Source organism: Mya arenaria, chromosome 16, assembly GCF_026914265.1.
Source record: "Mya arenaria isolate MELC-2E11 chromosome 16, ASM2691426v1".
Taxonomy (NCBI): domain Eukaryota; kingdom Metazoa; phylum Mollusca; class Bivalvia; order Myida; family Myidae; genus Mya; species Mya arenaria.
The window spans coordinates 6756307-6781234 of NC_069137.1; the positions used below are offsets into that span (position 1 = coordinate 6756307).

Genomic DNA, 24928 nt, shown 5'->3' on the forward strand with positions numbered 1-24928 from the left:
AAATAATGGCCCTTTATTATTACACTTAAAAATTCTGGTTAAATTTTTGCATGTAACCACATTTATGTTAATATCTCAGCACACCATGTATTGCATTGAAATCTAATCTAACAGTGATCCATGCATGTTTCGCCAAAACTTTTCAATCCTTACACTGAAAAGCGGCGGAATGGTCGAGCGCGCTGTCTCTGTGACAGCTCTTGTTGTATTTTTGGTAATTGTTTTCTAGATTGTCTCTCGTTAAAGTATTTATAAAATTTAATCTTTGTAAATCCTAACAAAGCTTTTGTTAATTGTAAATGACATCGTCCAAAAGGAATATATGTATAATTAACAAGGTTCCACAAATTTGGAACGTTTTTATTTTGACTTTTTCAGGCTGATACGATGACAGACATAAAAAAAGAATTGCAGGTAAGAATATTGTACAAATGCAAATGACGCTTTGATATTCATCTAGTTCATATTAGGTTCGAACCGGTGGCTTGATTATAGAGAAAGCTTGATCCAGTAGCACGACCATGTCCATTGCTCAACTCTGTAATAGGTAGTAAACATTTATAAAACTTACTCAGTGTTAACAACATGTAACGAAAAAAAAACACTAAGGTTTAGTCATTTGATAATTTTAAACACGCTATCTTGTATCTGTTTTGGAAGAAAGAAATCAATTTCAGATTGCCGCATCTTTTCGTTAATTTACATATAATTATCCAAAGTCTGTGATTGTAAAGCACTGACAGCATGTCTTTTCAACAGATGCATCTAAGGTACGTTTATATAGTTAAAATACATTTCCAGTCGGGTCTTAGAGGAGAGGATATCAACTGGTGGACACCATCGCAAGACGATGGAAAAAAGGAGGAAAAGTGTGAGATTTGCTGCGTAAACAAGCCTGGTATCTTATAGCTATATTTTCTTTTTCATGATTAAGTGTTATATTCTAAATTACGGCACATTTTCCATGCATTTGGCGACTTGTGACCAGCCTTTAAAAGAGTGGATTTTTTTTGTAAAACCGACCGCAATATTTCGATAAATTGACTATTCTAAGGAAAATAGTTTAAAAGGAGGTAATTAATAAAGCTGAATGGAACAGAGAGAGTATATTCCAATCCCAAATGAGTCTCAATTACACCTTAATTGATTTCCAGAGATACTGCGTGTCAAGTAAAATTAATTGTTGTTGAACGTCTGCGCATAAAAAAACTGGTGAGGTTCTGCGTACCGCATACAACCTACCAAAATTATGAGTACTACATTAACAAAACTCCTTAATACCGCGTACCGAAATGAGGGATTCTTCTTACGTATTATACATGGATAACTAGCAAACCAAGAAAAGATAGTAACGAATTTGATATGGATGATCAATAGTTACTAAACAAAAAAGTAAAGCTTTTCAACGGATTGTTGATAGTTAATCAGCAAATTAAAATTAAATTACGTGTTTTACATGGCTAGTTGATATCAAGAAAAGAAAAAAAGAAAGTAACGTTGTATAACCGGTGTGTTAATACGAATAGAAACATTAAGTAACGTACTTTACATGGTCGGTCAATAACCAGCAAACAAAAAAGTAACGTATAATACATGGTAGTAAATAGTAACGTACACATTTTATGACAACATATTTTCTTTATTGAATGATGCATATGTATATCACATGTAAGCGGGAAAACGAATAAAGAAACTCATACACTTTTTTATACTATTTCTTTCAGAGAAGACTTTCGCCAAGCTAACACATGATCGATTCTGTGTTTCCAAAATACATATATGCGTTGGTTGTTTGTGGAACTGGCGATACAATCCAGTCAAGTGCCACTCGTGTGATGAAGACAAAATACGGTCCCCAGTCGGTGAGCAAATTTCAGAGAGTATAAACATGTATTTCATACCCATTAAACTGTAAAGCCTGATCATCACTTTTGAAAACCAGACCAGAATTGCTGACTATCGATCTGATGATATTATCACATCAAGCTTCACAGATAAAACCAACCAAAAGTTTGTTCAGCAATCGTTAAAACTGGTAAAGCATGTATTTTGTAAAAGTTTTACCTGGTTCTTAAAGTCATTCTTAACGTAAACTTTTAAAGGAGATGCAAACTGAACAAGTATCCTGATAAAAATTGACTTTGCAACGATCACCCTGAAGTAGCCTTCCTTACATGTTGATATTGGCTTCATCAATGTATAGTAGCTACCACTCACATCAAAGTAACATTTGATGTGCAATGATCACTGTATAGTATAAATACCTTACGTGTGCACTACATACACTTTGCCATGATACTGTAGAGTAATTTCCGCTGACGTGTTTGTTACATTGGCATTGCCTTGAGCACTGTATTGTAGCCTCCCTTTACGTCCTGGTATCATTGGCATTTCCTTGATCACTGTATTGTAGCCTCCCTTCACGTCCTGGTAGCATTGGCATTTCCTTAATCACTGTATTGTAGCCTCTCTTTACGTCCTGGTAGCATTGACATTGCATTAATCACTGTATTGTAGCCTCCCTTTACGTCCTGGTAGCATTGACATTGCCTTGACCACTGTATTGTAGCCTCCCTTTACGTCCTGGTACCATTGGCATTGCCCTGACAACTGTATTGTAGCCTCCCTTTACGTCCAGGTAGCATTGACATTGCCTTGGTCACTGTATTGTAGCCTCCCTTTACGTCCTGGTAGCATTGGCATTGCCTTGATCACTGTATTGTAGCCTCTCTTTACGTCCTGGTAGCATTGGCATTGCCTTGATCACTGTATTGTAGCCTCTCTTTACGTCCTGGTACCATTGACATTGCATTGATCACTGTATTGTAGCCTCCATTTACGTCTTGGTAACATTGGCATTGCCTTGATCACTGTATTGTAGCCTCTCTTTACGTCCTGGTAGCATTGACATTTCTTTGATCACTGTATTGTAGCCTCCCTTTACATCCTGGTAGCATTGACATTGCCATGATCACTGTATTGTAATCTCTCTTTACGTCCTGGTAGCATTGGCATTGCGTTGATCACTGTATTGTATCCTTTCTTTACGTCCTGGTAGCATTGACATTGCCGTGATCACTGTATAATAACCACTATTACGTGTGAGGTATTTGAACATTGCCATGATAACTGTATAGCAGTTTCCGATTACGTGTTTGTGTCGTTGTCATTGTCGTGATTACTGTACAGTAGCCTCTTCTTACATGTTGATGCTATTGGCCTTTGCTTCACCACTGTATAGTGGCCTCCCTCACGTGTTGATGACATTTGCTTTGGCTAGATCACTGTATAGTGGCCTCACTCACGTGTTGATGACATTTGCTTTGGCTTGATCACTGTATAGTGGCCTCCCTCACGTGTTGATGACATTTGCTTTGGCTTGATCACTGTATAGTGGCCTCCCTCACGTGTTGATGACATTTGCTTTGGCTTGATCACAGTATAGTGGCCTCCCTTACGCGTTGATGACATTTTCTTTGGCTTGATCACTGTATAGTAGCCTCCCCTTACGCTTTGATGGTATTTGCTTTGGCTTGATAACTATAAAGTAGACCCCCCTTGGATAGTGATAACCTTTCCGCTGCATCGAACGTTGATTTTTGTTTATTATTAAATATTCCACATTACACAACACAATTGATCACATACATACGTAATGTATAACATATGGTGTTTATTATGTAATGTTTATTTAAGAAGTGAGAATGGTGTCGATACAGAAAAAATAGACATTTTTATATTGTTAAACAAAATGATAAAAAAGAAAGAAAAGACACAAAAAGCAGAGATCAATTTTTAACTAGAAAAAAATAAATATTGACAAGTTAAATAAAGTAAGTAAATTTATAAACCACGAAAAAAGTAGAAATAAAAAATGACTATACAAGAGGGTGTTGCTTAAAAGTAATTTTTATTTTAATACATGCCATTTTTGCTCGTGGACTGTTAGTTTGTCAATTTCATGTTCGATTTTGTATCGCAAACCTATGTAGTTTTTGAAAGCCGTAAAAGTTAAAAGTAATATCTCTAAGCTTCATAAAGTATATAAAATATTTGATAGCACAATCAAGAAATGAATGAGACGACTAATATTTGATTTTTGAAAAAAATCCAAAGCTTATGGTTTTAATATTTAGACTTAATGGGATCTTTATTGACAAGAATAGGTTATTAAGATTGTTCCACAAATTTTAAACAAACCTATATTCCCCAAAAAGATGTTCCATTGTCTCTATATATTCTGAACAGAATTGGCAAGCTGGAGTTTGTGATCTTGCATTGATATAGGTATCTGTTTGTTGGTATTAGTCTATAAATGAATTTGTACTGGAAGGTTCTTATTGTTGAATCAATGGTGCATGTTAATGGCAATGTAAATATTTTATTCCACATATTTGTCTCAAAATCTGTTCCTAAAATTTGATTCCATTTATCTTCTTTTCCATAGTTTGCTTTAAGGGTTATCAATTTATGTTTTATCTTACTTTTTTCATACCATTTGTGATAGTAAACACTTTGTTCATTTACCTTTATGTCGGAGTTATTCCATAGTATTATTTAACTTGAACTATTGATTTTAATAGATGTGCTTATTTCAACCATGATAAGAGTACTTCAGCTAATAATTTATATTTCTGTGCAATGATGTTTATTGTATCTTTGACGAGATTACTTTCGAAAACCAACCTGCTTCCAAATTTATGTAAAGCGTCATTATAAAAAGTTTTGTATTGATGCCTATTTGTTTTATCAAGTAGTCACTTCACCCATGACGCTTTGATCAATTTATTTAACATACCAATATTTGGAACACTAAGGCCACCATCTTTAAAATCGTTCATAAGTACTTCCCTTTTTATCTTGTCGGGTTTATTGTCCCAAATGAACTTAAAAATAGACGTGTTAATGTCATCAAGGATGTATTTAGGTGGTGAAGGTAAAACTGTCATTAGATAGATAAGTTTTGGAAGCGCTAATGCCAACTTTTGAGGCAATTTTTGAAACTTTGTAGCTTTGGAACGAGATTATTTTGAATCACATTGCTATTGCTCTTGTTAAAAACGATTCCAAGTGTTTCGGCTTCCTGACTGTCGTTTTGAAATTGATAACCATCTAAGTATGCAATACATGATGATTTTAAACTCCCGACTCTTAAGATTGTAGATTTTGTTAAATTAATTTTAGGCCAGATATTTTTCTAAAGTTATCTATTGTTTTTATCAAAGTTTCGAAGATGTTTGGGATCCATCATTAATATATGTAGCATCGTCAGCAAAAAGAGATTGTTTGTTTTCATTGTTATAAAGTAGTATTCCTTCAATAAGTTTATTTTTCTGTATTGTATTAGATAGTAGTTCAATACATATAGAAGATAGGGGGAAGCCTTGTCTGACGCCGCGCCCAATTTGAAACTTTGCAGAGAGAAAACCATTTTTTTTTATAATAACACCATTGATATCATTATAGAAAAATTTGACCCAGTTTGTTAAATTTTGACCAAAATTTAAATGTTCTGTACATTTAAGTATAAATTCGTTGAACGTTGATTGTTAGCCTCCCGTTGTGTTGATGATATTGTCATTGCCTTAATATTGCCTAGCACTAAGGATTTTTATGCCCCCCGAAGGTGGGCATATTAAAATCGCACCGTCCGTTCGTCCGTCCGTCCGTCCGGCTCTGTAACTTTCCCTTGTATGGACAGATTTTGAAATAACTTGCCACATGTGTTCCACATACCAAGACGACGTGTGGCGTGCAAGACTCGTATCCCTAACTCAAAGGTCAAGGTCACACTTAGTGTTTATTCACAATGGAGTGCTGCATATAAGGACATAGAGTATAGGTTGTCGTGTCCGGGCTGTAACTTTCTCTTGTATGGACAGATTTTAAAATAACTTGCCACATGTGTACCACATACCAAGACGACGTGTCGCGTGCAAGACCCATGTCCCTACCTCAAAGGTCAAGGTCACACTTACATAGAGTATAGGTTGTCGTGTCCGGGCTGTAGCTTTCCCTTGTATGGACAGATTTTAAAATAACTTGCCACATGTGTTCCACATACCAAGACGACGTGTCGCCTGTAAGACCCGTGTCCCTACCTTAAAGGTCAAGGTCACACTTAGTGTTTATTCACAATGGAGTGCTGCATATAAGGACATAGAGTATAGGTTGTCGTGTCCGGGCTGTAACTTTCCCTTGTATGGACAGATTTAAAAATAACTTGCCACATGTGTTACAAATACCAAGACGACGTGTCGCGTGCAAGACCCATGTCCCTACCTCAAAGGTCAAGGTCACACTTAGTGTTTATTCACAATGGAGTGCTGCATATAAGGACATAGAGTATAGGTTGTCATGTCCGGGCTGTAACTTTCCCTTGTATGGACAGATTTTAAAATAACTTGCCAAATGTGTTCCACATACCAAGACTCCGTGTCGCGTGCAAAACCCGTGTCCCTACCTCAAAGGTCAAGGTCACACTTAGTGTTTATTCACAATGGAGTGCTGCATATAAGGATATAGAGTATAGGTTGTCGTGTCCGGGCTGTAACTTTCTCTTGTATGGACAGATTTTAAAATAACTTGCCACATGTGTTCCACATACCAAGACGACGTGTCGCGTGCAAGACCCGTGTCCCTACCTCAAAGGTCAAGGTCACACTTAGTGTTTATTCACAATGGAGTGCTGCATATAAGGACATAGAGTATAGGTTGTCATGTCCGGGCTGTAACGTTCCCTTGTATGGACAGATTTTAAAATAACTTGCCAAATGTGTACCACATACCAAGACGACGTGTCGCGTGCAAGACCCGTGTCCCTACCTCAAAGGTCAAGGTCACACTTAGTGTTTATTCACAATGGAGTGCTGCATATAAGGACATAGAGTATAGGTTGTCGTGTCCGGGCTGTAACTTTCTCTTGTATGGACAGATTTTAAAATTACTTGCCATATGTGTTCCACATACCAATACGACGTGTCGCGTGCAAGACCCGTGTCCCTACCTTAAAGGTCAAGGTCACACTTAGTGTTTATTCACAATGGAGAGCTGCATATAAGGACATAGAGTATAGGTTGTCGTGTCCGGGCTGTAACTTTCTCTTGTATGGACAGATTTTAAAATAACTTGCTACATGTGTTCCACATACCAAGACGACGTGTCGCGTGCAAGACCCGTGTCCCTACCTCAAAGGTCAAGGTCACACATATTGTTTATTCACAATGGAGTGCTGCATATAAGGACATAAAGTATAGGTTGTCGTGTCAGGGCTGTTACTTTCCCTTGTATGGACAGATTTTAAAATCACTTGCTACATGTGTTCCACATACGAAGACGACGTGTCGTGTGCAAGACCCGTGTCCCTACTTCTAAGGTGAAAGATACACTAAGTGTTAATTCACAAGGGAATTCTGAATATAAGGACATAACAGTGTAGGTTGTCAAGTATGGGTGGTATTTTTTATGTTCAGAGGCAATTTAAAATAACTTGCCATATGTATTTGACACGTAAAGGCAAGATCAACTTTTCATGTACTGACCTTGTTCGTAGGTCAATGTCACATTCGGGGGCATTCGTCACATACTGTGACAGCTCTTGTTATGGATATTTTAGGTGATCGCTGGGGTGCCATTTTCATAGCGGGCACAGATAAGAAGGAGGACATAACAAAACGTTTTGAAGACGATATAGAAAAGCTGAAAGATAGAGTCATTACAAAAGCAATTTTGATGGGTGTAAAGTATGTTTCATTCTTTTCAATATACAACGTTTATTTCATCGAATGGTATTCAAGTTAGAAGTATAGGTATGGCGTGTACTCGGTATCGCTTGCTTGTTTCAAGAGTGTATTAATCCACGTCACTGTTTTACATGAAAATGTCTTCATCAACTGTTACTTTCTTTTAATTGTCCAGGGACAATGTAGCAAAATATCACGTCAAACATTAATAATGCCCCCTTTCAAAGAAGAGGGGTATATTGCTTTGCACATGTCGGTCGGTATGTCGGCCGGTCGGTCGGTCGGTCCTTCGGTAGACCAAAGATTGTCCGACTGATACCTCAACAATTATGGACATAAGTCATCAAATTTGACATGAAGGTTGGGCCTGACCAGTAGATGACTTCAATTGGTTTTATGGCTTATCGGGTAAAAGGTCAAGGTCACACTGACCTTTAATGGTAAAATAATGTTAAAGCTTGTCCGAGTGATGACACAACAATGCCTAGACCTATAGTCATCAAACTTAATATGGAAGTTAGGTCTGTACAGTAGATGACCCCTACTGTATTAGGGGATCATCGGGCCAAAGGTAAAGGTCACAGTGACCTTGAATGGTTAAATGATGTCCGAGTGATAACTCGACAATGCCTGCACCCATAGCCGTCATTCTTGGAATGGAGGTTGGGCCTGATCAATAGATGACCCCTATTGATATTGGGGATCATCGGGCCAAAGGTCATGGTCACAGTGACCTTAAATGGTAAAAAGGGTGTCCGTGTGATAACTCAAAAATGCCTGCACCCATGGCCCTCAAACTTGACTTGGAGGTTGGGACTGACCAGTAAATGACCCCTTTTGATTTTAGGGGTCAAAGGTCAAGGTCAAAGTGATCTTGAAAGCAAATTCGACAATTCCTTTGATGGTCATCAAACTTGACATGAAGGTTGTGCTTGACCAGGATGACCCCTCTTAACATTGGGGCTATCGGGCCAAGGTCAAGGTCACAGTAACCTTTATCGCAAAAAGGTTAACAAATCTTCTCCCAGTGATATCTCAACAATGACTGAACCTATGATCATCAAACTTGACATAGAAGTTGGGCCTGACCAGAAAATGACTCATATTGATTTTAGGAGTCATTGGGGGAAAGGTAAAGTTCACAGTGACCTTAAATGCGAAAATGTTTCGAGTAATAACTCGACAATGCCTGCACCCATGGCCCTCGAACCTGACTTGGAGTTGTGTCTGACCTGTAGATGATCCCGTATGATTTTATGGGTCATTTTGGGTCAAAGGTCAAGGTAACAGTGACCTTGAATGAAAAACACTTGTATGTGTGATAAATTGTCAATGCCTGCACCAATAGCCCTCAAACTTGACATTTAGATTTTTGGTGACCAGCTGATGACTCCTATGGATTTTGGGGTCATAGAGTCAAAGGTCATGGTCTTAACACACTCTATCCTCACTCTTCAAATGGTCATAATCTTAAAACTGCCTCAACGGCATCCAATGTCAGTGACAAATCAGCTGTCATTTCGGTCCATGCATATTTTAGTTAATTGACCATATACTTCTGACAATATGGCGCTCAGGGGGGGGGGGCATAATGTTTGACTAACATCTCTTGTTTATTCTGTGACGTGAAGGTAAGGTGATTCACGTGCCGGAAAGAATAACTGTAGTTAGTAAAGACACGTTAAGAGTGGTCACAAACGGGTTTAGTGATACGATTGAGTTACTTCTTGCATAATTCAGTATTTTATTCAAAATTAACTTCATATATAATCCAAATTTTGAATCCTTTGACGCACATATTTCTTTTCCAGGGACAATGTAGTCACAGTGAAGAAATCTACTACAACGTACGGTGAACAATTGGAGAAAGCGTTCAGCAAGATTGATACTCCAGAGATCACCACCATCGTATTAGTTTATTCGGGTCATCATGGGGATAAAGGATTTCAATTAGACGCCCATACGCTGAAAGACAGTGAGCTTGAACAGAAATTCAATTGTCTTAAACATGTGACAAAAGTAATTGTATTTCTAGATTGCTGTCATCCAAAGATGCTTAATCTGGGCAAAAAAGCGGTATTACAGTTTAATGCCGTAACAAGCAAACAAAAAGCTATCTGTGGCCCAACAGGTAGCCAGTTTGTAAATGACATTGTCAAAGTATTGACAAATCCATGGGAATGTAAGTGTTGCAAAAATACACCTTTAATAAGAGATTATGACATGCACAAGTATTTCAACACCCACCCTTACAATTCGTCGATAGAACCGTCACAACTTTCAAACACAGATGGAGATCATGACCACATTCTTACCTTTAGACTGGTTGACCCTGGATGGCTGAAAGCGTTGGAGGAATCATTAGACATCAGCCCATTGCAAAGTAAACTTAATTTTGAGTATTTATACTAAATTGATATTGCGACATGGCTAGGAAAGGGTCATGGAATATTAGCTATGACTTTGCTCATTCCTATGAATCGACTATTATCTTGAACCGCGACAAGCAAAATGTGTCATATAGTGACTATAAGTTAAGAAAATTATTTGACGTCATAGTGTCTTGCTATTGACAATAGGAATAAAGTTCCCCGTTTGAGAAATGTAAACAAGGGCATGGGTTTGTAGGAAATATGGGTTATGAAAACTATCTCACGTTATAGTGCATTGCTACTGACAATATAACTGTGGTTCCCGTTTTCAATGCGTATTGCAAGTCATCGGTCTGTAGGAAATATGGGTTATGAAAACTTTATGACGTCATAGTGTTTTGCTACTGACAACATATCTGTGGTTCATAGTTTGTGATGCATAGTTAAAGTCATGGGACTTTTTGTAAATATGTTTTAAGAAAACTTGTTTTCACTATAGTGTCTTGCTATTGACAGTTCAACTTTGGTCCCAAGTTTGTGATATGATACCAAAATAAACTAATAATTCAAACATAACTATAAGATCCATTCCTGTTTGTCGCAGTTCATATTAGTATTTGTTCCAGACGTTTACAAAACTAATTTTAACTGACTTCCGATCCAACAAATGGCCCTAGAGGAAAAGAAAATATTCATTTTGCGCAAATATCCATGCTTAATATAACTTGCTGAGCCATTGGTGCAAACTATTAAGAACAATAGTATGGATACTATAGTACATAGAGTATGCTTATATAACAACGTTTAAATAATCAATGTCAACTTTTGAAAAAATAAAAAGTCCATTTGTTTTCGTATATGGCATTTATTCCTTTGTATCTATGTATATATCATTTGATATTTAGATAGGATAACTGCGGTATAGTTAATAATATTATTTCCAGATTTGAGAAAAGAGCTATTTAAACTATACAACAACATTGCAAGCACATTGTCTGTTCGGCTTGACATCGATGAGGCACTTGAGAAAATATATGTAAGTCCTAAACTTACTCTAAAAGAAAATGGCAAAGGCGAAGGGGGCGATATAGCTGAATTGAATGACATTTTTCAAATCAAAGAGGGCACAATGGCTAAAACAGTATTTGTTGAAGGTGAGCCCGGGTCGGGAAAGTCTTCCCTATGTAAGAAGATCGTTCATGATTGGTGTGAAACCAAACAAGAAGGACAGACAATCTATTCTCGGACAAGCACTAAAGGGAACGAAATATCAAGTCAATTTGAATTTGTGTTTTACATAATTCTCCGCGAGGCAAAGAAAGAATGCTACGTAAAGAAAATGATATTAAAAAACATCATAGAGAGGATCGGCATAGACAAAAGAAGCGGAGAAGAATTGCTTGGAGAAATCTTGAAATCCAACACCTGTCTGCTTGTCCTTGATGGTCTAGACGAATGGCAGCACCCTGAAGGATGCCATTTTGATGAAAGAATTCCCCATGTTGAAACAAGAAAACTGCACCATTTGTATTACTACAAGGCCATACAAACTCGCTGAGATGAAAGTAAGCCGCTTTCAGATTGGCAAACACGTGATGGTGAAAGGAGTTTCGAACCCAGAAAAGCTCGTTGAGAAAATAGTATCTAGTTTAAATGATTTATCAGGCAAAGGACCGTCCCAAGATCCAGAGGGTACAAGCTCAAAACCGAATCACGAACTATGTATTAGGGAAATACAAGAAAAACATTTGTGGCATTTCAGTATTTGTCCAATCGTGTTAGCTCACATCGTTTGGCTTTGGTACAAGGGAAAGCTTTCGACAGATATGAAGCGTTCTGATCTATATGGAACGTTGCTGAAGGAACGATGGTCTGAATCGTGCGACAAGAGAAACTCATCTTCTAGATCCAAATACAGGGATATTATATCCACCCTGAGCGAAATAGCATTTGCAAAGTTATTTGCTGAAGATGAAAATCATACAATTGTATTTGAAATAGATGAGGAGAAGAATGTGACCTTCGAGAGTCAAAAGACCGCATCTCTTGAATCTGGCATCATATCCAGGACCAATGTTCCAGGTGAATCTCCGCAATATTACTTCTTGCACAAAACTGTTCAAGAGTACCTAGCAGCGCTTTGTATATCAAAAGACATTTTAAGGTGTTGTTTGCATATCAAAATCACATACCAAAACCAAAGAAGAGAAAGCGGAACAAGCTTGTCCGAAGTTTTTCATTTCCTCTGTGGTATGAATTCCAAAGCTGCTGAAGAACTTTCGAAAACGATGAACGAGCTATTCACGGACTTTTGCGATAGAGAGGGTTATTCTTCCATGGCAGTGAAAATTCATCAGAATGAAATCATACAAGGTCAAAGGGAGCTAGAAAGGGGCGACAACACTGGGAGTGAATTGTGTTTGCAGCACATCTATATACATAATTTCGACGAATGTGTAAGAGGTGATAAGAAAGCAACTGCCCTAGAACGATATTATAAGACAAACCAATCATCGGTTATATCACTTCATATAAGACAAGGGAACACCAAACAAGCATTACATTTAGGGAAGAAAAGCGACAAAAATGTTCTTAATTTAAGGAAATTCAAGGGTCTGAAGTACTTACATGTAGACGATACATCTTTCAAAGATATCAAGGGTTTGAATTTGAATCATTTAGTAGAATGCAGTATCAACTTCAGAACTCCCCAGCAAGCTCCGAGACTCACATCTACATTTTATAAATCTGACATCAAATGTTTGAATAGAATAAAAACACTTGAATTGTCAAATTTGACAGACTTGAACTGGCTAAAAGAGGGGTCAGAACGCGAGGGAATTATTGATATGCGACGCCTTGCAAACCTTGAACACCTTACTAAACTTAAATTAGAAAAGCTGCCTCACTCAGACGTGGTGAATCTGCACGAGTTGAGACTACACACGCTTACAATATCATTCTATGAGCTACAACAAGCACCACAGCTTATGTCAACGTTATCAGCACTTGGAACATGCCAGGTAACTGTTTTGTTCAGCGTAGTTGTATAAGATTAGTATCCACCAATTACGTGTTGTATATACTCCGTGTTTAAATATTATTTTAATGAAACATTTCAATTGCTGTACACTATACGCTTAAAGGCGATAATTGGGGTGTCTTGAACATATAATCAACTTTATACGAAGTCTATATTAACACCGAATGACACAATATTACATGTATGATATTTGTATGTTTTTGTACCAATAACTAAAACGATTCATTTCCATTTGATAGTTTACACCAATTCATTTTCGAACGATGCTTTGTACCCCGTTAAGTACCATTCTGCAAAACAGAGGGCAAATATGTTGTTAGCCAATCGGAATACTTCGATATGTCTTTCGAAACTTGCCGGAGTATGCCGAGTAGTTACGATTGTACTTCACTTACATTTTGTTTTATTGCAAAATATGTTATTTTTCAATTTACGGTGTAAATTGTACTTTTTGAATACACCACAATATACAGAAATAATTGCGTCAAGCATTTGTTTGAAAGCGCATTGGAATAGCACGCACTTAAAATCGTATCATTATCAAAAACGAATTTTATGTTCGGTTTTCCAAAAACGTAATTATCACAAATATTAACGACCTATAATAAGGAGCGACATTTGCAGAGCATACACCCAAAGGTCAGACAAGGTTATATATAATGAATGTTTTACTCTGTCATTATTTTGCATAATTCTGTATTTAATTATATCAACGCGCAGCTTAATTTATGGCGCGCTTCATGTTGAAATTTAAACTTTTGTTTATAATCTTATAACAAACATTAAACGGCGAATGAATCATGGTGGGTGTGTTCCCTTTACGGATCATTTATATACATGTTATCGAGTCCAGCGGGGAGACTTTAAGGTATTAAGGGTTTGTATATCGATTAGAACTGGTGGGATAAAGTCCTTTCCGGAAAATTAAAATTGTTTTATGAATAACTTAAATCTTATTAAATTATCAGGCCGTAATTGATATAATTATTTGCAATTTAATGATATTCTTTTAATAAGTAATTTTTGAATACGAATACAGACCAACCAATCACGTACATTTACGAACTGCATCCGGCTTATGTTTGCAAATCCGGTTTATTGCAAAACATATCTATTAATTTAGATTAAAACTTTCAAAGTGGTGCAAGGTAAGTTGTCATTGTATATAGTCAACATTTGTTTTAGTAAAATATGAAATGTGTTAAGAAATATTAACATATACAATCTCTAGTATTTACTCCCGTTGGCTACTGATTGATTTTAGTGTCCTAAACCTGAATACCAAAAATTTCAACTGAAACGGATTTATAATTATAAGTTCATAGCAGTGAAAACTAGCATATACAAAGAGGTAAACAGAACTTAACAAAAGGATATAATCTATTAAACATATATATGTATGGAATTTTATTACTTACATGTATATTATTCAATTATAATTTTACAAAATGTCAGAAAAAAGTATCATTTGAGGATCATTATTTAACTTAAATATTTTAGGATGTTGGTAAAATTTTATTCCTTAATTTCGTTGCGAAAAATATTAACTTCGCAATATTCAGTTAACTTTTTTTATTTGGATGATAAAAGTATTTAAATCCTATTTAATGTAGGGCATGTACAAAAGTAAGGTTTCGAAAAGTGTTTCCCTAGGTCCTTGTTTACAGAGCAAACAAGCAAAAAGGGAAATTCTGCTTCTACCCCTGTCATTGAACAAATTTTACATAGTCGTTCGTTTCTTGGTGTATTATCATACCTTCCAGTCTCTAATTCTAGTGTATGTGCAGATACTCTAAATTTAGTTTAAACGACTCTATATTTTAAGACAGAAATATTGTCTATATAATTTTCGAACACGAAGGTTTGACTCTAATTTACAAGAGTTATTTATATAGGTCTACCTTGATTGATAATACATATGAAATAATCGTTTTTTTCGATATTGGTATATCTATGTCGTTTTAGTTATTTCCTGTTCATTATATACATACAACCTGATGAAGGCCGAATTGCCGAAACGTTGTTTCTATAATAAATAATTTGTGTTGAAGTTGGACTTCTTTAATTATCACCATATGTTTTAGTTAGTACAAATATACTCTAAGCCATGCTCTTGTAGGATAATTTTAATTGGTGTGTCATGTTGTTGTAACTTTAAGTTATAGTATTATCCGAGTCACATTCTAACATTGTATAAGTTCGGCGGATAAGTGCATTTTCGTCTGATTTAAGTATTTTAGCCCAACATTTTAGCATTCGAAGTTAACGGATAATTGTCAAAGGAACTCTGCCAAGTTAATTATATAATGCGGACCTGTTAGTCAATTTTTTAACATTTCATAACTTTCTTAAAAATTGGGTATGAATTAATTCCTAATCCGGGCACGGGTGCCAGCCAATAAGTTCACTCCCGAAATGAAAAATCGATGAAACTAGGCAGTCAAATAACATCAGCTTTTGTTTTAAAGGTAAATCAACTTTATAAAATATAGAAAAATAGTATATTTAGTGCATATGATGCATGCTGAGCAATTGCTTTTTAGCATCGGTACCACTGTTCATTCTTGAATATATCTATAGTTCGCATGTGCAGGCGTTATTGTATATGTGTGTGTGTTTGTAGAGCATCTAGAAGTTTGTATTGCGTGTATAAAATATATGACCATAAAGTACGAAGTATTCACTCTTATAAACCGTTCTTACAAATTAACCGGAGTCGAGGGCACTCACTATCAACTGCATTATGCGACAGTTGATTCTGCTGTTTGAAAGCAGTATATAATGATTATCTTAACTGTTTTAAAATACTCGGCCCGTATTAAGTTTAGATATATGCAGTGTCATACTATTTTATTGCATATAACTGTTGATCATGTATACAGACTAATAATCATAATCATATGTACATAATTATTATGATCGATTTTCGGACTAAAATAATAAATAATTATGCAAATGCTGGGGCCACAATTTAAGAACATTATCAGATACGGCCCTCTCCCGTTATGGTTTTGTTGGTATCAAGATAAATGTTGCATATGTAAGGGTAAAACATGTTTAGAGATATAGAAATACAAGTTTGACAATTATACACTGATGAAAATGTGCACATGTCTTTAAAGGGACTATACACCAGATTGGCACCAAATTAATTTTTTTCAGTAACGAATCTCAGGACAATTATATAATAAAATGTTTTACTCTTTGATATCATAATTGTAAAAAAAATACCAAAATGTAAAACAAAAAACGAGACCGGGTTCGAACCGGGGTGGCCGAAATTGCAGACCTCTGTGCTACGAAGGTTTACCCTATATGATTGGAATGTTAAAGATATATAACTAAATTGGTAATATCACGTGATAACATCGACTAGCCAATCACGCATGAGAATGAATTTTATTTGGTATACATACCCAGTAATCTTTTTTTATAAACATCGACTAGCCAATCACGCATGAGAATGAATTCTATTTGGTATACATACTCAGTAATCTTTTTTTATGGAAAAATACGAAAAAACTGCGAAAAATAAATTAATTGCAAACTATGTGGTACTTCAGTTAGTTAGTTACAATGCATTGTACACATCGATACCAAGTGTATGTCAGTTTTCGACAATTTCTCTTTTTTTTTTGCTACTCCATCATACGTGAATAGCCCCTTTAAATGGGTTATTAAATAGTATAACACTCGTGATTTTCAGTTAAGAAAATAACGGATCTATAAACGAGGCTTATGTTACAAAATAATGTTACATGCTTGAAATACCTATTGACTGTAAAACAAAAACATGTACGTAAATTGAAAACGCACGAACAAGTACACACATAAATACTCGTATACGCACGCACACACGCACCCTACGCAAACACGCATACTCGCATTCACCAACACATACACCCGCGCATACACCCGCGCATACGCACATGCGCATGTACATACGCATTATGCAAACACAGGCAGGCGCATTTTCGCATACGCACGCTCATACGTACACTACAAAGACGCGCAAAAGCATACTTGCATACGCAAGAACATACGTACACTACAAAGAAGCGCAAAAGCATACTTGCATACGCACGATCAAACGTACAATACAAAGACGCGCAAAAGCATACTTGCATACGCACGATCAAACGTACACTACAAAGACGCGCAAAAGCATACTTGCATACGCACGATCAAACGTACAATACAAAGAAGCGCAAAAGCATACTTGCATACGCACGATCAAACGTACAATACAAAGACGCACAAAAGCATACTTGCATACGCAACAACATACGTACACTACAAAGACGCGCAAAAGCATACTTGCATACGCAACAACATACGTACAATACAAAGACGCACAAAAGCATACTTGCATACGCAACAATCAAACGTACACTACAAAGACGAGCAAAAGCATACTTGCATACGCACGATCAAACGAACACTACAAAGACACGCAAAAGCATACTTGCATACGCACGATCAAACGAACACTACAAAGACGAGCAAAAGCATACTTGCATACGCATGATCAAACGAACACTACAAAGACGCGCAAAAGCATACTTGCATACGCACGATCAAACGAACACTACAAAGACGCGCAAAAGCATACTTGCATACGCATGAACAAACGTACACTACAAAGACGCGCAAAAGCATACTTGCATACGCACGATCAAACGTACACTACAAAGACGAGCAAAAGCATACTTGCATACGCACGCTCATACGTACACTACAAAGACGCGCAAAAGCATACTTGCATACGCACGATCAAACGTACACTACAAAGACGCGCAAAAGCATACCTGCATACGCACGATCAAACGTACACTACAAAGACGCGCAAAAGCATACTTGCATACGCACGATCAAACGAACACTACAAAGACGCGCAAAAGCATAATTGCATACGCACGAACATACGTACACTGCAAAGACGCGCAAAAGCATACTTGCATACGCATGAACAAACGTACACTACAAAGACGCGCAAAAGCATACTTGCATACGCAAGAACATACGTACACTACAAAGACGCGCAAAAGCATACTTGCATACGCACGATCAAACGTACACTACAAAGACGCGCAAAAGTATTCTTGCATACGCACGATCAAACGTACTCTACAAAGACGCGCAAAAGCATACTTGCATACGTACGAACATACGTACACTTTAAAGACGCACAAAAGCTTACTTGCATACGCACAATCAATCGTACACTACAAAGACGCGCAAAAGCATACTTGCATACGCACGAACAAACGTACACTACAAAGACGCGCAAAAGCATACTTGCATACGCACGAACATACGTACACTACAAAGACGCGCAAAAGCTTACTTGCATACGCATGAACAAACGTACACTACAAAGACGCGCAAAAGCATACTTGCATACGCACGAACATACGTACACTACAAAGACGCGCAAAAGCATACTTGCATACGCACGATCAAACGTACACTACAAAGACACGCAAAAGCATACTTGCATACGCACGAACAAATGCATTCTGCTAATACCAAGTAAAGTTTCAAAACAATATAACTACTTTTCAAAACTTTCATTATAATTAATAGTAATATAATTAAATTAAATAAACATTAAAATTAAAATTAAGTTTAAATTTAAATTAAATTTAAAATTATTCTAAATTGAATTAAATTAACTTAAATTGAAATAGACTTAAATTTAATTTTAATTTTAATGTTTATTCAATTTAAATATTTTATTATTAATTATAATGAAAGTTTTAAAAAGTAGTTATATTGTTTTGAAACTTTACTTAGTATAATCACACACACCCATGTTCGTATACGTACCTTACACGCACGCACACACATACTCCCATACACTCTCTGCGATGATGTTTACTGACATCATAACGCGCAGTAATTTGTTTTCACTGCAAACGTCAATAAGTTCCTCCTTTATCACGTCTTTTAAGGGTTATTTTGTTTTGAAGGTATATTTTTGCACAGTTAATGTTTATTGAACGCATATATTGAAATAAAAGAAATTAGAAAATACGTCACAGCGCGTGACTCATATGGCATGGGGGCAGATGGAGTTTTCCAGCACGGCTGAATTCATCGGAAATGCCAATCCGGTGTGCTAGAAACAGACTTTCATATTCTAAAGTTATTACCCAATATAGACCTAGAAAATTATTCAAAATCAGAATGGAGATTGTTGCATCTGTTTCTAATCCCATTATGTGTCATTTTTTAAATTAGTAGTAATAAGTTTGCTCTAAATAAGTATACTAGAATTAATTAAAGCAAAAATAAGTATAATGCTTTGCGTTGTTTCTACTACTACTACTAATAATAATAATATGATAATAATAATACACATGTTACAATAAATAGTAACATTTTATTATAAAAATTCGTTCCCGCAATAATGATTATCGTCTCCGCCCGTGAGATTATCACGGCACGTCAGGGCGATTACGGCATAATTGCCGGACGAGGACGAGAACGTGCACACTGACGTCATTTTCACGAAATTGAAAATGGCCGCCGTATACTTGGTAGGCAAGCATTTAAACATTAAAAGCTTTAAAGGAATTAAAATGAAACTATCGGTGCAAGAAAAAATGAAATTAGTTTTACCAATTAATGACACCTTCCGTGTTTCAGTAACGAGTACTACCCGAAACCGTACCGGATATTTACATTCGGTAAAGGTCATATAGCAGTGAGAAAAGGAAATGTTTTGTTGAAACGTTTTGTTTTACTTTATTCGCTGAGAAATTTTAATTATTCCAGCGAAATGGCTAGGTTCATTTAAGCCGAGATTCTTATGAAACTGCTCCTATGCTTGATCGACCCTAGCTGTGCTCACCTATTGAAATCAAAATCAGGCGATGTAAAACAGAAAATATTTGAAGAATATAAATATTGCAGGCTTAATCTGAAAACATGTACGAAAAGGTTTGCTCTTTTGATTTCCAGTCACTCGTTATTTTTCGCAGCTAATGCCATTCAAAACATGTTTGTTATTTCTCATTTTAAGACTACAATTAAGCCAATCATATGAAATATCTTTCACTATTTCACAAAATCATGTTTTTAAATAAATCCATTTGAAATCATTGACAAATGACAAAACATATGTATTATACAGGATAATACATGGTTGACCATGACTTTTGGTTGATAATTGCCCCAGTGAAAATAATTGCCCTCGGGCAATTATTCTTCCACTTGGGCAATTATCAACCAAAAGCCATGGTCAACCATGTATTATTCTATAAATAATACACATGTTATGGCATAATTTTCCGGCGAAAACGAGAAGGTGCACACTGACGTCATTTTCAAGAAAATGAAAATGCCCGCCGTATACTTGGTAGGCAAACATTTAAATATTAAAAGCTTTAAAGGGATTGAAATGGAACTATCGGTGCAAGAAAAGTTAAATTAGTTTTACCAACTTATGACACCTTCCGTGTTTGAGTAACGAGTACTACCCGAAATCGTACCGGATGTTTATATTCGGTAAAGTTCATAAAGCAGTGAGACAAGGAAATGTTTTGTTGAAACATTTTGCTTTACCTTATTCGATGAGAAATGTTAATTATTCCAGCGAAATGGCTAGGGTCTCAAGCCGAGATTCTTATGAAATTGCTCTTAGGCTTGATCGACCCTAGCTGTGCTCACCTATTGAAATGAACATCTAAATCAGCCGATGTAAAACAGTAAATATTTGAAGAATGGCAATATTGCAGGCTTATTCTGAAAACATGTACGAAAAGGTTTGCTATTTTGATTTCTAGTCTCTCGTTATTTTTCACAGCTAATGCAATTCAAAACCATGTGTTATTTCTTATTTTTAAAACTTTCAGACTACATGCTAATCGTATGACATATCCTTAATAATTCCACAAAATAATGTTTAAGTCCATTTGAAATCATTGACAAATGACAAAACATATGTATTATACAGGATAATACATGGATGACCATAGCTTTTGGTTGATAATTGCCCCAGTGAAAGTAATTGCCCTCGGGCAATTACTCCTTCCACTGGGGCAAATATCAACCAAAAGTCATGGTCAACCATGTATTATTCTATAAATAATAATAATAATAATAACAATAATCGTAATAATAATAATAATAATAATAATAATAATAATAATAATAATAATAATAATAATAAAATAAATAAATAAATAATAATAATAATACTACTAATAATAATAATGATAATAATAAAATAATAATAATAATAGTATAAATAATAATAATATTTATAATGAAACATTATCCCACAGAATGAACGGGAAGGAATTTTCTCTCACCTGAAGGTCGTACACTTGAAACATATCCGCATGCCAGAGGAGCAGTTCAGTCGACTATCACAGTCTTTCATAAAAGCGGGAGGTACTTCATTGGATTTGGAGTACTGTTCCATAGAACAGGAAGATGATGTACCGCAGCTTCAGAATGAATGCGAGCATCAGATAGTATCATATGACTGCAAACCAAGCATTGAACTTTTGGAAGTGACAATCACAGTAGAGGAGTTTATTCGTCTTATTGACCACGTGACCAGATGCGGTCAATCCGTGAAATGTACCTTGTACGTCACAACCCTGGAATCAAACCATGCTGTTGAACAACCAGCCTTTCCGATATTGGTTCCACAGCCTATATCAGCTGATTATACCACGGTGTTGGAACTATCTGGTAATAAGATGTGTACAGAACAAATTTGTCAAATCGTCGGTAGGATAAATCAACTCAACCATTCAGTAACATTAGCATTATCGTTTTGTACCGAAATATCAGACGAGTACAATCCGCTGAGGAATCAGATGGTGCCTCCACCAAACCCGTCACAGGACTGTACCAAGCATATTGAGATCAAGTACATGAATATATCGGAGCCATTGTTTTGGTATGTTGCTACCAGTGCCATTTATCGTGGATACACGTGTGAGATATCATTATGTGATATACTGCCCAGTAAAGTACCGAGTGAAGACAACCTTTACTTACCTCAGATGGCTCCCATCCACTCACCTGCTCATACAGCAAAACTCAGATTTAATATCGTATCAATACCACATGACGTAGTTGAGCGTCTCGCCTGCCAAGCGGCAATATCTGCACATGTGGTTGAGTGTGTGTTAGACAAGTGTTATGTAGGGCCTCCTCCGGATGTCTGGTCATTGAAGGAAAAGATGGAGGAAGACCCTGCCATTCAGATCGAGAAATTCAAGTTTGAACCAAACAGCGACAACCCTAACAGCTTGTGGCCCGAAAGTTATAAGGCGGACAAAACATGGGACATTCGTTTTAAAGCAAAGGCAAAGAAGTAAGTGAAACATCTTATATAAAATGTAATTATATACTTAATAACCATTCGAAGCCTCTATTTAAACACGGATTTTGTAAATGAAACTTTACCAGTAATATGTTTTCTTAATTAATTAAGGATGGCTTACCTTAAAAATCAAAATTATTATGAATTACTTATCTAAAGGTGTGAAATACATTAGCGTATTGAGTATCTTTGTCAGTTTCAATACTTTATTAGAGTCTCACCAATAAAGCTTAACACAACATAAATAATATAGCTTGAAAAATTGTCAAGTATTATACTTACGACCATGACGATGTATTATTTATTTGTATTGTTACCCAGACTTATCGTGGAAAAGTGCCGAACGTACATTGTATTCCACTAATTATATACTTTTTCTTGCAAACCGGATAAGTATTTCCGGTGAATTGAGCCATGCTGGAATAATAATATATTCAGAAAAATCCGACCCGAGGACACCTACGTTGCTACGCAGCGTACCCGAGGGTCGGATTTTTCCATCCGGACCGGACACACACGATATATATTATTGTCTAACATACATTAAATTTCTTATGTTGTGAAGAAAATACATAAAAAACGCATTTTTTGTACATTTCATCAAAAAACGCGTGCGATGATGTGAACTGACGTCATGACTCGCAGTAATTCGTATTCACTGTATACGTCAATTAGTTTCTTCGATATCACGTCTTTTAAGGGTTATTTTGTTTTGTTTTTGAACGTATGTTTTTGTAAAGATAATGCTAATGGAATTCACCTTTTTGAAATCATAAGTATGGTTACATAAAGTATATAATAAAAAAAAATAGAAATAAGTCATAGCTCGTGACTCATCTGGCATGGGTGGGTGGGTACCAGATGGAGTTTTCCAGCACGGCTGAATTCATCGGAAATGCCTATCCGTTGTACAAGAAAATCCAATCTGGCATCCCCCCCCCCATGCCAGATGAGTTATTAGCAACAACGCGCCACTTCTTACTCTTTCATTGTATTGTTAATAAAAAGTACATTGTGTCATTCCAATAAAGCGCATTTTACTTGATGTTAACAGTTAAGAGTTAACAGTCTACGTGTATTGACGTCAGAAAGAAACATCGCACGCTCGTTTTGTCGAAATGTACAAAAAGCATTTCTACATCAATATTTCTATAAATTAATAACTTTAGGTATGCAACCAAAAATAATTATGTCTTTTTCCGACAAGCCCCGTTATCGACTTAAGCGCATGCACTCTGGTCGGATATTTCAATCCGGACCGGAAACACATGATGGATATTATTAGAAATGACAGTGATAGTGACGCAATCGTTGTCTGTAAGGCTGATGCCCTACTGGTTATGATTGTGCGAATGCCTCAGGCGGATTTAAAAACAAATCAAATTATTACAAACAGCTCAACACTATGATGCCGTTTAAAACTTATTTTTATTTTAAGAATGATACACAGTTAAACATCTGGGGTGGTATTCAATTTGCAACTTAAGTTAATCATAGCGTCATACATCATTTACTTCAGTCACTGTATTGGACAGTTATAAATAACAATTAATCCGATAAGCTACATCGTTCTTAAATCCAATTAAAAATAATGAATACCAGCCAAGATGTTTCATAGTTTAGATACACACTGATCTGAAACGACTTAATAAGCTAATAATGATATAACTTGTTTGTTTGAATAAAAAAAACTATTCTTTAAAAATAAAACGGAAATCAAATTATATCCCAGCTGAAATGTTTCTGTCGATTCAGGTCTGCACTCGCAGAGTCCACTGCAGAGAAGCCCGAAGTTACGGAATAAACACGCATGTAGAACGGACGTCGAAATGATTGACAACGTGCGATCACCACGGAGAGTTCATTCATGCTAAGTGTTATTAGAATGTTTTACACAATTTGTGCCTGCATGGAGACTTAGAGTTCAATAAGGCAAAGTGTAACAAAAAAATTGGCACAATTGGTGCCTTAAATGGGGATACTAGAGTACACTCATGCAAAGTGTAAGAAAAACAATGTACACAATTTGTGAGACTGAAATGTATTGGGAATTGCTTTTGTAGATACTTAAATTACAAATTCATTTTAGCATAAATTTCTGTAAATACTCTCTTCATTTGATAGTTCTTTTCACAAGGTATAGACTTGTCCCTTTATTTGAAGCATATGTATCGTTTTTTAAAAGAACTTTTGAAAGATAATTGCTTAGTTTCTTGTTGATAGAGTGATGCAAATATGTGTTATAAATTATAACAACTCAGGCACATACGGTGAAAACAACAAATGTTATTTTTTTCCATTTGCCCCCACTCCTGTATTAAGAGTCACCTTCTGCATTTTGCCCCCGTTATCAAGAGTTATAGTGTGTATTTTGTTCCCCTTGGTCAACAGTTATCCTTTCCAATTGGCCCCTTTATGAACTGTT

The 24928-nt window shown here is 36.1% G+C and overlaps 2 protein-coding genes across 2 annotated transcripts in view; both read left to right on the forward strand.

Moving 5' to 3' along the window:
• The window catches only part of LOC128221834 (uncharacterized), a 24341-nt gene extending 12650 nt beyond the window's left edge, over positions 1-11691 (forward strand). Inside the window, exons 8-13 of the mRNA XM_052930438.1 lie at positions 379-414; positions 802-898; positions 1725-1862; positions 7616-7742; positions 9554-10125; positions 11059-11691. Of these exons, the coding sequence (XP_052786398.1) occupies positions 379-414; positions 802-898; positions 1725-1862; positions 7616-7742; positions 9554-10125; positions 11059-11672 (1584 nt within the window). The 3' untranslated portion in view covers positions 11673-11691. The remainder of the gene's footprint in view (positions 1-378; positions 415-801; positions 899-1724; positions 1863-7615; positions 7743-9553; positions 10126-11058) is intronic.
• Positions 11691-24656, forward strand: LOC128221833 (uncharacterized). The gene is made up of 3 exons (XM_052930437.1): positions 11691-13137; positions 21449-22494; positions 24259-24656. The coding sequence occupies exons 1-3, from the start codon at positions 11710-11712 to the stop codon at positions 24305-24307; spliced, it is 2523 nt and encodes an 840-aa protein (XP_052786397.1). The 5' UTR covers positions 11691-11709; the 3' UTR covers positions 24308-24656.
• The last annotated feature ends 272 nt before the right edge of the window (positions 24657-24928 follow it).

Coding starts and splice junctions, on each gene's coding strand:
- LOC128221833 (XM_052930437.1), top strand. CDS start 11,710: ATGGTGAAAGGAGTTTCGAACCCAGAAAAGCTCGTTGAGAAAATAGTA. Junction 13,138..21,448: donor CAGCACTTGGAACATGCCAG/GTAACTGTTTTG, acceptor ATTATCCCACAG/AATGAACGGGAAGGAATTTT. Junction 22,495..24,258: donor TTTAAAGCAAAGGCAAAGAA/GTAAGTGAAACA, acceptor CTGTCGATTCAG/GTCTGCACTCGCAGAGTCCA.